Genomic DNA, 14,744 nt, shown 5'->3' on the forward strand with positions numbered 1-14,744 from the left:
GATCAATTCTGACAGATAGTCAGACGTGTGTATTCTGATGAAAACTTAGGCTCATTCAATTTGAATTCACAGAACAGACGTTTTGGGAGCATGGATAATCTTTTATTTTGAAAGCGCAATAAATAAAACGCCAGTTTTTATAGATCCCGTCCAAATGTGTTAAAATGAAAATTCTCTGCTTTGAATAAGAATTTGAAACTGTAATGGTTTTTCCTCAAAAAAACAAAAAATACTTCTACTCAGTGTCCCTTGTTGAAAAGTGCATAATAATATGCAAATATTTGTAATTTCCAAACTTTAAGTGTTAGACACAAGACGTCTCCAATGCAAAGTCAACTCTCAGTATACTAGGTAACCTGTATAGATGGCCCATTTAATTTGCATTGCAGCAGTATTGGCTTTCAGACTAAGGGGCATAAATTCTGCTAGTACATCTCAGTGTTAAGGTCAGGACATGACAAACTCTGAAAACATGCATTATTTGTCATCATTTACAGAGGTCTGAAATATTTCAAACACCATGATATAATACAGATGAAATATTTGAAATGTTAGAGTCCACTAAACACACACATTAGGCATCCAAGTACACTCACACTCACACACAAACTGACTGTTTTGACGTAGAGGGTGTAGGTCACAGAGCGTTGTCACTTTCTGTATCTGTAGCGTTGTGACTCCTGAAGTAAAAACCGAAGCAGCAGAGCCAACAGCATGCTGAGTGTGACAAAGAGACAAAAATATATCACTGTGCTCCATCCCCAGCCTGCGGGTAAGGGCGGCATGCCATTCACCTCCACAAATTGTGCTGGGACAGGCATGCTGTTGAGTACAGGTGTCAGAGGTCCGAACTGGTTTCCTTGCTGACTGGGAGATGATAAGGCAACTCTCCAGTATTAACACTCTGCTGGTGATGTGCAGTAACTCTGTCCAGGTCTCCCAGTTCTGTTGTCCACAGGTGAATATTCGGTTTTCTTTATCTTCTGAAGACCACAGTTATTCCATGAAGCTCATGGACTCCAACATGATAACTGCAATCAAGGTCCCTCGGGGTCAAACCAATTTAAGAGCAAAGCTCTGGATCAAAGCAATAAGTCTAATAGAAATTTTGTCTCAAGGATGTGAATGAATATCTTTGAAATAATCACGCACCAGTGTGCTTTGTTCTCTCACATCCACCCACATTCAACATGCAATCAAAAAATGAAGATAAAAAAATTCTTGTTCTCGTCTTGCTTGTCTTCTTCCCCTGGATTTTGATAGAATACTGTCTCGCTGTTGCTTGCCCCCTTTTTCAAAGCAGCCTATAAATATGCCATTTAACCACTCAGACAGACAGATGGACAAATACATCATCAACTACCCATACACCACACACAGACGCACTGCCACTGTCCTCACCCTGCAGGTGTGTATGATCGATACCTTCTGGGATCATCTATCATCACTTCTGATTAAAACCTGTTACCACAGTCCAGCCTGCATGAATAAAAACATACACGTAGCGATTCTGCTTCTGGTGTGCATTTTGAAAATCTAATAAAAAAAAGTCTTAGTGACACACTGAATATATACTTCAGTGACATTCGAAGCAAGTGAGTGCTTCTTCGCTTGGGGGGTTCGACTCTGGGTCGCACCCCCACAGCCCTCACAGCCTGTAGCACTGTTTTTTCAATTTATTTATTTTTTTTACCTTTAACGAAAACAGTTACAGGAACAATACAATAAACTCTCACTGATGTACTGTTGGAAGTAGTCAGAGGGCTTCCAATTCTGATGAATTCTGAAACTTAAGTGATAAAGAAAGAAGACATATAAGTTTAATCCCTTTTTAGCAGATATATGTAAATCAACAGGGTAAGTAGTTTGTCCAATCAAGCTTTTAAACGATTGTGTACTGTGGCTCTCTCTCTGTGTGCGTGTGTGTGTGTGTTTGATCAACAGTGTGAACAGTGAACTAAAACTGCTTTCATTTCCCTTTCTACACAATCTCCCACCACAATTCTTAGCAAAATCCTCTCTGCCTCACTTAGCCCTCTGCTCCCTAATGTATTAAAAATTGGGGTTAGTAAGTCCTGATGTCCACTACATGTCACTACGGGTTATAATAATTGTCCCTTTAAAAAAAAAACCTTACTAAATTGAAGTCAAGAAACAGAAACATGATATCTGCAAAAAATCAATGACTTATCTCTCTTGTTGCCATAAAATGTGGAAGTTGGAATTCCCGCCACTTTGAAAAGACGTCCACTTGAAAGGACAGTGCAATTGAGATAGATTCTATAAATGATATTTTGACCTAGGGGTCTCAGACTTGTGTCCCCCACAGAGGGGAAAAATGAATTGCCGGGTCTCAAGAGGATATATCAGTCTGTGATGAGACTATCAAAAATTGCCATAGCTGACTATATTTTAAGTCATCAAGGTGGTGTATTGGGTAAAGTTTTCAACTAGCAATAATTTATTCTGAGTTGATGTTGTTAGTTATTAATGTTTGGATAAGAAAAGTCAGCTTAAGTGTAGTTAGATGGAGTTGATCTGTTTAAATGGGTTAAAAGTGTCATTTAGCTGTTGATCATAAGTGCCCCTTCAACATTGCTTGTGATTGTAGTTAGGTGGGTGGGACAACTTATTTAAATGTTTGGGCCGTTGATGGTTTGGCCAATGACCTGTCCAGTGTGTATCACACACTTATTTATTTAATAGATGGACTACAACATAAAGTTACTCAGAAAGTGGCCTTAAAGAGTACTTTGAGTCATCTGAGACCACGTGTTGCACAAGAACTACATTTAAAAACAGAGCTTTAATTTGACACATACATCAGTCTCTGACGAGACTATCAAAAATTGCCATAGCTGACTATATTTCAAGTCATCAAGGCAGGGTATTGGGTAAAGTTTTCAACTAGCAATAATCGCGCCTCGGATAAACCTCATAGGCTATGATACTGCCACTGCGCAAAGATGCGGTGGAAATGTTACAGGGGGAGGGTCCCTAACAGCTGCACACCCTTGTGTCAGGGTTTTACTGTGTATACTGGGACATGACTATTAAGATGTACTTAGTAGTGATGGGAATTCCAGCTCTTTTAAGAGAGCCAGTTCTTGTGTAAAATGAATTACTAATGTACACAACACAAATTATATCCAGTGTTTATTTATAAGGCTTATTATACTCAACATGGAACAGAGTGCTAAAAAAAAGATACATTTTTAAGTACAAAAACAAATACCCATCTCAATTCGACAAAAAGACCCAATCTCTAATTATATATATATATATATATTAATAAATGGTATTTACAGTCAAAGAACATGGAGAAGCTTAGAGAATCACACAAGAAAATATATAAACAAAAATGTGTTGGAAACAAAAGAAAAGAAAATATCAGCGTCCAGGTAACAGTTAGCTAGCGTTTAGTGAAGATTGGCGTTAAGAAAAACCAAATGCCTCCATTTTGAGAAATTGATCTTGTTTCTCTGTGTGTGTATCCTTTGTAAAGCCCGCCCCCCTCTCCTGTTCAGTGCGGAAATAAACCCTGTTGCACGCTACATAGTGTTGTCAGTAGGTTAGCGATTTAATTCTTTTATATAGCAAAATTTATTTAACAGTAAGATCAGTCTCTATAGAGACCTTCAAAAATTGCCGTTGCCGACTGTATTTCAAGTCATCAAGGCAGGGTATCGGTGTCAGCTGGGATTGGCTCCAGCCTCTCTCACAACACTGTTAAAACAATAAGCAATAAGGATATTTAATGGATGGACTACAACATAAAGTTACTAAGAAAGTGGCCGTAAAGATTCCTTTGAGTCATCTGAGACCACATATTTTTGCATGAAAACTACATTTAAAAACAGAGCTTTAATTTGACATATATACCAGTCTCTGACGAGACTGCCAAAAATTGCCATAGCTGACTATATTTCAAGTCATCAAGGCGGGGTATTGGGTAAAGTTTTCAACTAGCAATAATCGCGCCTCGGAAAAACCTCATAGGCTACGATACTGCCACTGCGCAAAGATGCTGTGGAAATGTTACAGGGGGAGGGTCCCTAACAGCTGTACACCCCTATGTCAGGGTTTTACTGTGTATACTGGGACATGACTATAAAGTTATACTGAGATGATGTAGTTAGTTATTAATGTTTGGATAAGAAAAGTCAGCTTAAGTGTAGTTAGATGGAGTTGAACTGTTGTTTAAATGGGTTAAAAGTGTCATTTAGCTGTTGATCATAAGTGCCCCTTCAACATTGCTTGTGATTGTAGTTAGGTGGGTGGGACAACTTATTTAAATGTTTGGGCCATTGATGGTTTGGCCTATGACCTGTCCAGTGTGTATCACACCTCTGCCTCAGTGTCAGCTGGGATTGGCTCCAGCCTCTCTCACAACACTGTTAAAACAATAAGCAATAAGGATATTTAATGGATGGACTACAACATAAAGTTACTAAGAAAGTGGCCCTAAAGAGTCCTTTGAGTCATCTGAGACCACATATTTTTGCATGAAAACTACATTTAAAAACAGAGCTTTAATTTGACATATATACCAGTCTCTGACGAGACTACCAAAAATTGCCATAGCTGACTATATTTCAAGTCATCAAGTCAATAAGTGCGGAAATAAACCCTGTTGCACGCTACATAGTGTTGTCAGTAGGTTAGCGATTTAATTCTTTTATATAGCAAAGTTTATTTAACAGTAAGATCAGTCTCTATAGAGACCTTCAAAAATTGCCGTTGCCGACTATATTTCAAGTCGTCAAGGCGGGGTATTGGGTAAAGTTTTCAACTAGCAATAATCACGCCTCGGATAAACCTCATAGGCTACGATACTGCCACTGCGCAAAGATGCGGTGGAAATGTTACAGGGGGAGGGTCCCTAACAGCTGTACACCCCTGTGTCAGGGTTTTACTGTGTATACTGGGACATGACTATAAAGATATACTGAAATGATGTAGTTAGTTATTAATGTTTGGATAAGAAAAGTCAGCTTAAGTGTAGTTAGATGGAGTTGAACTGTTGTTTAAATGGGTTAAAAGTGTCATTTAGCTGTTGATCATAAGTGCCCCTTCAACATTGCTTGTGATTGTAGTTGGGTGGGTGGGACAACTTATTTAAATGTTTGGGCCATTGATGGTTTGGCCTATGACCTGTCCAGTGTGTATCACACCTCTGCCTCAGTGTCAGCTGGGATTGGCTCCACCCTCTCTCAAACCACTGTTAAAACAATAAGCAATAAGAATATTTAATGGATGGACTACAACATAAAGTTACTTAGAAAGTGGCCCAAAAGAATCCTTCAAGTCATCTGAGACCACATAGTGTTGTATGAGAATTATGTAAAATAAACACAGCTTTAACTTGACACATAAATCAGTCTCTGACGAGACTATCAAAAATTGCCATAGCTGACTATATTTCAAGTCATCAAGGCAGGGTATTGGGTAAAGTTTTCAACTAGCAATAATCGCGCCTCGGATAAACCTCATAGGCTACGATACTGCCACTGCGCAAAGATGCTGTGGAAATGTTACAGGGGGAGGGTCCCTAACAGCTGCACAGCCCTTTGTCAGGGTTTTACTGTGTATACTGGGACATGACTATTAAGATGTACTTAGTAGTGATGGGAATTCCAGCTCTTTTAAGAGAGCCAGTTCTTGTGTAAAATGAATTACTAATGTACACAACACACATTATATCCAGCGTTTATTTATAAGGCTTATTATACTCAACATGGAACAGAGTGCTAAAGAAAAAGATACATTTTTAAGTACAAAAACAAATGCCCATCTCAATTCGACAAAAAGACCCAATCTCTAATTATATATATATATTAATAAATGGTATTTACAGTCAAAGAACATGGAGAAGCTTAGAGAATCACACAAGAAAATATATAAACAAAAATGTGTTGGAAACAAAAGAAAAGAAAATATCAGTGTCCAGGTAACAGTTAGCTAGTGTTTAGTGAAGATTGGCGTTAAGAAAAACCAAATGCTTCCATTTTGAGAAATTGATCTTGTTTCTCTGTGTGTGTGTCCTTTGTAAAGCCCGCCCCCCTCTCCTGTTCAGTGCGGAAATAAACCCTGTTGCACGCTACATAGTGTTGTCAGTAGGTTAGCGATTTAATTCTTTTATATAGCAAAGTTTATTTAACAGTAAGATCAGTCTCTATAGAGACCTTCAAAAATTGCCGTTGCCGACTATATTTCAAGTCGTCAAGGCGGGGTATTGGGTAAAGTTTTCAACTAGCAATAATCACGCCTCGGATAAACCTCATAGGCTACGATACTGCCACTGCGCAAAGATGCGGTGGAAATGTTACAGGGGGAGGGTCCCTAACAGCTGTACACCCCTGTGTCAGGGTTTTACTGTGTATACTGGGACATGACTATAAAGATATACTGAAATGATGTAGTTAGTTATTAATGTTTGGATAAGAAAAGTCAGCTTAAGTGTAGTTAGATGGAGTTGAACTGTTGTTTAAATGGGTTAAAAGTGTCATTTAGCTGTTGATCATAAGTGCCCCTTCAACATTGCTTGTGATTGTAGTTAGGTGGGTGGGACAACTTATTTAAATGTTTGGGCCATTGATGGTTTGGCCTATGACCTGTCCAGTGTGTATCACACCTCTGCCTCAGTGTCAGCTGGGATTGGCTCCACCCTCTCTCAAACCACTGTTAAAACAATAAGCAATAAGAATATTTAATGGATGGACTACAACATAAAGTTACTTAGAAGTGGCCCAAAAGAATCCTTCAAGTCATCTGAGACCACATACTGTTGTATGAGAATTATGTAAAATAAACACAGCTTTAACTTGACACATATATCAGTCTCTGACGAGTCTATCAAAAATTGCCATAGCTGACTATATTTCAAGTCATCAAGGCAGGGTATTGGGTAAAGTTTTCAACTAGCAATAATCGCGCCTCGGATAAACCTCATAGGCTACGATACTGCCACTGCGCAAAGATGCTGTGGAAATGTTACAGGGGGAGGGTCCCTAACAGCTGCACACCCCTGTGTCAGGTTTATCGCATTACAGCATGACATTATGTATCTAGCAAGACCCGATGCCCACTACAAGGGACAGCTGATAAAAAAAATAATGTGTTTGAAAAAAGTTGCAACATGATTCTTTCAGCCGCAATACTTAAATTATCATTTAAAAAATCAAAAAGGCAAAACCTTTTTTCCTCTGTATCTCAGGAGGATAATTCACTCATTAACAAAAACCATTGTTGATAGTGAATGATCAATACGTCACACTTTTCCTTCCAGAAAGTACGTGATTTGACCACAATAATCTGACAATCAGCGGTGTGATTCAACTTAATTCTACTCTTAATAAAGATATAATTCTTTCTAGGATGTCACTACATAATTAAACTGCCAGCCTGTGAAAACTACCGCTTAATTCTTTGCAATATTTCTCAATAAAGCAGCTAAATCTGTACATTGCCGGTAATGTGATACGAGCCCACCCCCCTGTCTGCCTGTAAGATGGTACGATCGGCACCATAAAGTGCGGGCACGCTCTGCAACTTCAACTGACAGCTGCAAGAACCGAAGAGCTAGAAGACTTTTAGCTCGTGGAATCACACCGAAGCATTGCAAAAATGGAGTGGACCGCGATGGAGATTAATCCCGAGGTGGGGAGAAAACTGTGTGTATTAACTTTTTAAAATACGAGACGTTTTCACAGGTAGCAAACTCACTTGCTGTTGCTGTTTATGTCGTTTCAGATGCTGAACAAGGTGGGTAGCAAACGTTAAATGCTGAGTAATGGTGACCTATTGGTAACCGTTTGTTTCAGCTGTCGGGTAAGTTTCACAGTAGCTAGCTAGTTGTGAAGACAGTTAAACCTTTACCGAAACAACCGTTCAAACGCAACCAGGCCATTACGTAGCAGCCATGATATCAGTAGTTTAAGCGATATTGTCAACTGTCTGGGTAAAAAAGTGGAAAATATCATTGAAAGAGAAGTGATAACAAACGAGGGAAGCGTTTATTTCATTTCAGTGAGCGACAGCATCCTTCCCAGCGCTGTCCCCTGTGTCTGAGCTAAAGGGTGTGGTCTGACTGGACCAACGCAACGCAGCATCTTTGAGCAGACTCAGTGGGGATCACTGGGAGATGTCGCCACTGTAACCTCAGCTGTTCCATTTAAAGCATCGTGCTTTGTTTATTTCCTCGCTGTGTGTTGTGCAGATGATGAGCAAGCTAGGGGTGGGTGAAAGCTGGCGCTTCGTGGATGTGCTGGGGCTGGAGGATGAGCAACTCTCCGCCGTCCCAAAACCATGCTGTGCCCTGATGCTGCTCTTCCCACTGACACAACAGGTAATAATAATAATAATAATAATGGGGTGGTGGCTATTCACTGGAAGGAAAGAACCGAGGGTGGGGTGAGGCAGTGTTACTGGCTGTCTGGGCATGGAGAGGGAGAAGGAGCTGGAATACTGGGATGATGAGGAAGTGATTCAGCAGATGCTTACCTTTTTTTTTTTCCTCAATGTGAAATCTAATTTCCATGCCAAACTTATACATTAAACCCCTAACAAATAATAACATTTTCACTATGTTATTTTTGCAACAAATCAAATTATCAATTGGTCTACATGTTAGAAAATTGTGAAAAATGCCAATCATTATTTCTCAGAATTCAAAATGATATCTACAAATGTCTGGTTTTGTCTTATATACAGTTCAAAACCTGAAGAGATTCAATTTACAGTTAAAACTACAACATATTTGAGCAACAGAAAAATAACGACAATTATTGTGATAGTTGATTAATCGTTTAAGTCATTTTTCTAAAACATCCAAACATTCTCTTATTTAAGCTTCTTAAATTTGAAAATTTGCTGCTTTTCCCTGCTTAAACATTCTATTAAATGAAATATCTTATAATGCGGTCTGAAACAACACACTGGACACACCTTGGACTCTAGGGAAATTGTCAAAGGCCTTTTTAACTGCGTTCTCATTACACAGACCAAACAACAAATTAGTTAAGTCAACAAAATAGTCATATATAATAGTAATAGTAATAATAATAATATGAATAATAGATTATGAAACAATCTTACGTTGCAACCCGATTAACAATGATGTGAACAGTAAAAAGCAGATAATCTTTACATTAGAGAAGCAATAATGTAGAAAATTCTTTGTGTTTTTGTAGTATAAATAAGTCAAATGAGTAATTGTCAGCATTTTTTTTTTTCTGTTTCTGGTTCTGTTCTTAATTCATGTGCACGTTTTAAATGGCAGAGTTGGCTGCACATTGTGTTCTCTCAGGCAGATGTCCATGCTCTTTGTGTTTGTTTTTTTGTCTGTGTGCATGGCAGCATGAGTCTTTCAGACAGAAGCAGGCTGACAAGGTGGCAGAAGACTCAGATGTTTATTTCCTGAAGCAGACAGTAGTCAATTCCTGTGGCACCATCGCCCTGCTGCATGCTGTGGGCAACAACAAAAGCAAATTGACTTTTGGTGAGTGGAACTGAAATACATACTGGTGCATTAGTGAGAACAATAACTAATATTTATAAAACAAGCATAATGCTGCTGTTCAAACCTGCAACAGTCCGTCCTGAAGCTGAAAATCAAACACAAGTTAGATATTGTTATTTGAATTTGATGTTACTGAAATATAAAATACATCAGCTTCTCTTAGGACTGTGACTGGGGTAATACTTCATTCACGTTTTCTCACTGAAATAAAAAAATGTATGTTCACAAATATTGTTAACAAGTAGGGACCAGAATTTAATCTGAGTACAAGAACTGACACACCAGTGGGCTGAATAGTGGAGTCAGTCGATTGAGCAGCCCACAATTTTACAACCCAGTACGGTCACAGATACAGGGACTAGTTCCTCAGTTGTTTACTTTAGAAATATGATATATCTACTCAAACATTTACTGAATTCTCCTGGACAGATAAATGAACTGTGAAAATAGTGAATATAATATAAATGAATGACATACTTATTATTGATTAAGCTAATGCGACTCTTGGTGTTTTCAGATAATGACTCTACCTTGAAGAAATTTCTAGATGAGACTGAAAACATGTCTGCTGAAGACCGTGCCAAACGTCTGGAGAATAACAAGGTGATTATGTTTTATGTATTGTTAAATGTAAGAGAATTAAGGTCCAAGTCAAGATATTAACCCTAACTACCATACCTACTTTGTATATATGTATGTATGTTTGTTTATAACGTGGATAGTCTAATGACTTATTAACAATCAAGTGCATCAACAAAAAACACCATAAATAAATCTCAATTTTCTAGAATCTCTGCAACTGTTGCATAACCTGCATGTTCTTGAAACGCCACTTGGGGGCACTAGACACTTGTAAATACTTGTCACTGGGAAGGGCAGTTTGACTTGGATATACAGTAATACTACTATAAAGGTCTTTGAAGCTTGTTTTAGCAGTACTGAAGTGACATGTTCTGAATTTTTCTTCTCCAGGCAATCTGTGAGGCTCACAATGAGGTCGCAGTGCAGGGCCAGTGCAGGGTAAGATACTTGACCACAACATTAAAAGCTACTAATGGCCAACATCTTGCAGTCTTTTCAGACAGCAGCAGTTGTACTCAACGTTTGACCCAGGTTGGACCCATTCGCGTGAGACAGCTATCACTGTTATACAGATTCCAGTCTCCACTACAAGACCGATAAACCTGAGAATTACACCGAATTACACAGAATAATTACAAGATAAAAGTTACATTTCAGTTTCACCTCTCTGTCTCTCCATATGCATGTTTCCCTGACCCTTGATAGCCGATGCATGAGCTGGGCTATGGGTACAAGAGCGTTGAGAGAGTTTGCATTTAAACCAGATGTACTGTTGATGACAGCAATTTGATTTGCAGTGGTTGTCTTTTCTGAAGCTTTTTTTTGCATCACCGTATTTACTCAGAATATTTCTTCCACGTGTCTCAACTTTCACAGCCAGAAGCTGACAAAGTCAACTTCCACTTTATTGCCTTTGTGAATGTAAATGGACAGCTTTATGAATTTGGTAAGTATGTCTATGCTGTATGTACATTCCTGTGTGTGTTTTAAATTGGATGGAGTCATTAGATTCACTAGTATTTTATTTATTTTTAAGATGGGAAAATGAATGGACCAGTGAAGCACGGAGCTACCAGTGATGACTCCTTCATAACGGTATGAGTTCATTCTTTGTGTCAGTTCTTCAACTTTATGTGTCAGTTCTGGAAGTTATATATAAATATAACTGTGAGCCAATTTCCTTTATGCCCACGGCCCGTGATGAGTCATGGTATCAAACTGGAATAGTGGCGGCTCCAGAGTGTCTTGATTCAATCAATAAACCTGGCTAATGTACACTTTGAAAGATCTCCAATATAGTTCATTTAAAAAAAAAAACAACCTTAAATGGAGTTTAAGAAGTGCTGTGTGCTGCCAGTTGTGCTTTACCTAACTCTTGAGACATACTAGTGAAGTATATTTGGTAAATTAGTTAATATTAGATAATTAACAAAGGTTTAACAAGATTTAATGACTGCTTGAACTGGAAAAACGAAGTGGTTGCTGTCAAAATTTGTTTATGTGCTACTCAAGTCTTTGGGGGCCACCTTTTAGATTGTCATGTCAAACTACCACAAGAGGGCTCCACATTCATTAGTGATGAAAATGGAGCATTAAATGTTGTGATTATTCTTTGGTTCTAATTTGAAAGAAGAACTTCTGAAATCTGTAAGCAAAAGCAGATATACCTACTTAGAGCCATATTTAAGTTGATGTCCTACATTCATAGTTTTCTGGAGAGCAGGTCTTGGTATTGTTGACAAAATCAAAATATATTACGGTATTTTGGCATTGCTTTTGGAGAAATATACACATTGCCTTTTGTTATCAGCATTTACAGGTATTCACTTTACTCGGATTTACTCAGCTGGAATGGTTTAAGATGTTAAGAAAATGTACGGAAAAACCAGTCTCAAAAACCTTGAAAACTTTAAGCCGTACAATGATTTAACAACTAAACATAATAAATAAATAAATACATAAATAAATACATGAATACATACATGTTTTGAAATGTAGTTCATATATAGACATATGTAATTCCCTTGTGTTTCTTTTTTCTTCTTAATCATGTCCAGGATGCTTCCAAAGTATGCCATGGATTTATGGAAAGAGAGCAAGGTGAAGTCCGTTTCTCTGCAGTGGCTCTTTGTCATGGTTAGATATTTGGTCGGAAACGGAACCAAATTGTAAACCAAACTGTATTGGAGCATTCACATGGCACACGCAATCAGCAGGCATCCAGAATGACCTGTGTACACATACATCTGCAGACACTATGCACTATAAAGCACATATTGTTTCCACATATTGTACTCTCATCTCATGAACAAAGCATTCTTTAGCATTAGCACATGTACACATAAACACAATCAAAACCTTTTGTTCTGCAAACACTGATAGAAGCTTATCCAAACCCTTTTCTGTGATATAATTTAGCAGTGAAAATTGTAAAACATGAGGTCAGATCTCACCACTACTGTGTGCATATGAGTATTTATCTTTTTTTGCAGCTTTTTGTATGTAGTCACTGGTGCATCTGTGTCAAACTCAAAAGCCTGACGCTTAACTACCTTTTGTGCCAATAAGTGAGAAGGAATAGGCAGAAAAGTTGTTTTGAGAAACTTTTTGCCAGTTTGTTCAAATGCCTTTTGTTGCTGTGTGGTTGAGCCTGTAAGAATCTGACATTCCTCAGAAGAGCCCAAATGTATCCGTAGGAATAATTTAACCATTGTTCAGAGCATGCACGCAACCTTTTGAGTCGTGTTCTTGGTTGTACAGAAGTACAGAATCAAAGTGATACTGGTGAACTACAGTTATTTTTCTTTATTTAGGCCACTGCCATTTTCAGAAATGGATCTATTCAACTGATTTATGTTTGTACTTTATTTGAAAATGTTTTTTCAGTTGACAATCCAAAAATGCACAAACAGTTAAAAAAAAAAGCAAAACATTACTTAGATAGGGACCATCCAAATAAAGTGCTACTGTGTGTTGGGTTGTTGTCGTACGGTACAGGGTGATTAGTACTGAATGTCTAGGCTGTGTTCAAACTGTTTACCTTTCTGCACTTTCTAAATACTATGTTGCTATAGTTCTGCTGGTGATGCAGCTGTGAGAATTCAGTAAAGCAACCATTAAACTTATATGTGTCTCCCATTGTGTTTGTATTAAGCTGGATGTCAGTGTTTTGATTTCTTTTAAATACACTTACATTTCGTAGGTCATCATCATTATAAATTATTAATCGAGAAAATACTTCTCAGATTAATTGATAATGAAAACAATTGTTAGTTTAATGGTTGTTGCTTTAAAACCCAGCTCTGCATATTCTTGTCCTGGCTGCCCCCAGTCACCAGTCTACATTTTACCTGACAACCATTCACCCTTTCTGTCACATGAGGTGATGAAGTGGTTAGTATCCTAAGGCTCTCACGGCTTGGGGCTCATCCTGACTGATCTTGGACGCATTTGAGCTGTGAAGGGCTGAAACAGGAGAAAGACAGAAGAGCTGACGATAGGTTGTCTGGTGATTCAACTCATCACTGTGGATAGCAACACAAGAACTTTCTCTGTGTTGCAAAAGATCAGGCATAGTGTGATATGTGGTATATGGAAGACAGGACTCTATTAAAGACCAAAGGAGTGTGACAAAGTATTTTGTAAAACTAATTTTCACCAACATTACTCTTAAACAGGATTATCTCAGTCAGTAGCATACTGACATACATATGATGCAAACTTAAGTTCCCTTACAGACAGTGAGAAAGGACAATATTAATATGGTAGAAGAGGGCTGTGTGTGTGTGTACTACTACTATTCCCTGGTTGAGTCTTTTACTGAGGACTTTACCTCTCCATTCAAGTGATTAAATAAAGTAACATGTTCAAAAAAAATAAAGCTTTGACCTGCCACTTGAACCAGTCACATTTGCATCCAATAGTAAAGGACTGGAGTCCTTTACTCAACCCCACTATATAAGCAACTGTAATTATTACTTAGAAGACAACTGATGACTGCTATGCTGTTGACTTTCTATTGGTTTGTGTACGTAATCATTGACTTTGAAGAAAATCAACACAGTAAAAGTACAGTTAAAATGCAGTTTAGCTGAACTGTAATTTCTACAAAGATTTTAAGGCATAATTGTCCCTTTGAAGTCCCTGTGATGGATTAGTGTATGCACATGGTCAAACATGGCTGGATTAAACTTCTAGGGGTCCCTGGGGTAAAAATGTATTGTGGGGAACCCTGGGAGTTTCATTATTTACCAAGGCATTCAGAAGATGACGAATTCTTTAGATCTGAAATGATTTGTTGATTGTTGAATCAAACAGATGATTGACAGAACGTTAATTGCAGACAAACCTGATAATTGATCGTTTGAATTGCCAAAAAACTTCGCTTGTTCTTTTCAAACGTTAATATTATTATTTATTAAAAAGCAGTTTTTATCAAAACTTTCATAAACTGAGCAATCACTTGATTCATTCAAGAGAGGGGCTTACATAATAATCAGGTAAGCATGAAGCACATCTCTATAAGCAGTTACTTCAGCTGACGCATGGGAACTGAGAAATAACGGGACATCTTTTGCAACCCCCCACCGCCTCCATCCCCATTTCCCTGTCTCTCTCTCTCTCTCTCTCTCTCTCTCTCTCT

The 14,744-nt window shown here is 38.1% G+C and overlaps 1 protein-coding gene and 6 non-coding genes across 7 annotated transcripts; 1 reads left to right on the top strand and 6 right to left on the bottom strand.

The window, feature by feature from the left end:
• Positions 1 to 2,827: 2,827 nt before the first annotated feature.
• LOC121181432 lies at positions 2,828 to 2,968 on the bottom strand. The gene has a single exon (XR_005894024.1). It is a non-coding gene; the product is annotated as a U4 spliceosomal RNA (small nuclear RNA).
• A 917-nt stretch (positions 2,969 to 3,885) lies between these two features.
• On the bottom strand, positions 3,886 to 4,026 carry LOC121181428. Its single transcript, XR_005894020.1, has one exon. It is a non-coding gene; the product is annotated as a U4 spliceosomal RNA (small nuclear RNA).
• A 686-nt stretch (positions 4,027 to 4,712) lies between these two features.
• On the bottom strand, positions 4,713 to 4,853 carry LOC121181426. Its single transcript, XR_005894018.1, has one exon. It is a non-coding gene; the product is annotated as a U4 spliceosomal RNA (small nuclear RNA).
• Positions 4,854 to 5,381: 528 nt separating this feature from the next.
• On the bottom strand, positions 5,382 to 5,522 carry LOC121181430. Its single transcript, XR_005894022.1, has one exon. It is a non-coding gene; the product is annotated as a U4 spliceosomal RNA (small nuclear RNA).
• Positions 5,523 to 6,172: 650 nt separating this feature from the next.
• Positions 6,173 to 6,313, bottom strand: LOC121181427. Its single transcript, XR_005894019.1, has one exon. It is a non-coding gene; the product is annotated as a U4 spliceosomal RNA (small nuclear RNA).
• Positions 6,314 to 6,840: 527 nt separating this feature from the next.
• LOC121181431 lies at positions 6,841 to 6,981 on the bottom strand. Its single transcript, XR_005894023.1, has one exon. It is a non-coding gene; the product is annotated as a U4 spliceosomal RNA (small nuclear RNA).
• Positions 6,982 to 7,532: 551 nt separating this feature from the next.
• On the top strand, positions 7,533 to 13,076 carry uchl1 (ubiquitin carboxyl-terminal esterase L1 (ubiquitin thiolesterase)). Its single transcript, XM_041036211.1, has 9 exons — positions 7,533 to 7,659; positions 7,753 to 7,764; positions 8,219 to 8,347; positions 9,358 to 9,499; positions 10,038 to 10,123; positions 10,493 to 10,540; positions 10,979 to 11,048; positions 11,139 to 11,197; positions 12,160 to 13,076. Exons 1-9 carry the CDS (start codon positions 7,627 to 7,629, stop codon positions 12,241 to 12,243), a joined length of 663 nt encoding a protein of 220 aa, XP_040892145.1. The 5' UTR covers positions 7,533 to 7,626; the 3' UTR covers positions 12,244 to 13,076.
• Positions 13,077 to 14,744: the final 1,668 nt, after the last annotated feature.

The sequence above is a fragment of the Toxotes jaculatrix genome, chromosome 4 (genome assembly GCF_017976425.1).
Source record: "Toxotes jaculatrix isolate fToxJac2 chromosome 4, fToxJac2.pri, whole genome shotgun sequence".
Lineage (NCBI taxonomy): Eukaryota > Metazoa > Chordata > Actinopteri > Toxotidae > Toxotes > Toxotes jaculatrix.

Coding starts and splice junctions, on each gene's coding strand:
- uchl1 (XM_041036211.1), top strand. CDS start 7,627: ATGGAGTGGACCGCGATGGAGATTAATCCCGAG. Junction 8,348..9,357: donor TCTTCCCACTGACACAACAG/GTAATAATAATA, acceptor TGTGCATGGCAG/CATGAGTCTTTCAGACAGAA. Junction 10,541..10,978: donor CAGTGCAGGGCCAGTGCAGG/GTAAGATACTTG, acceptor CAACTTTCACAG/CCAGAAGCTGACAAAGTCAA.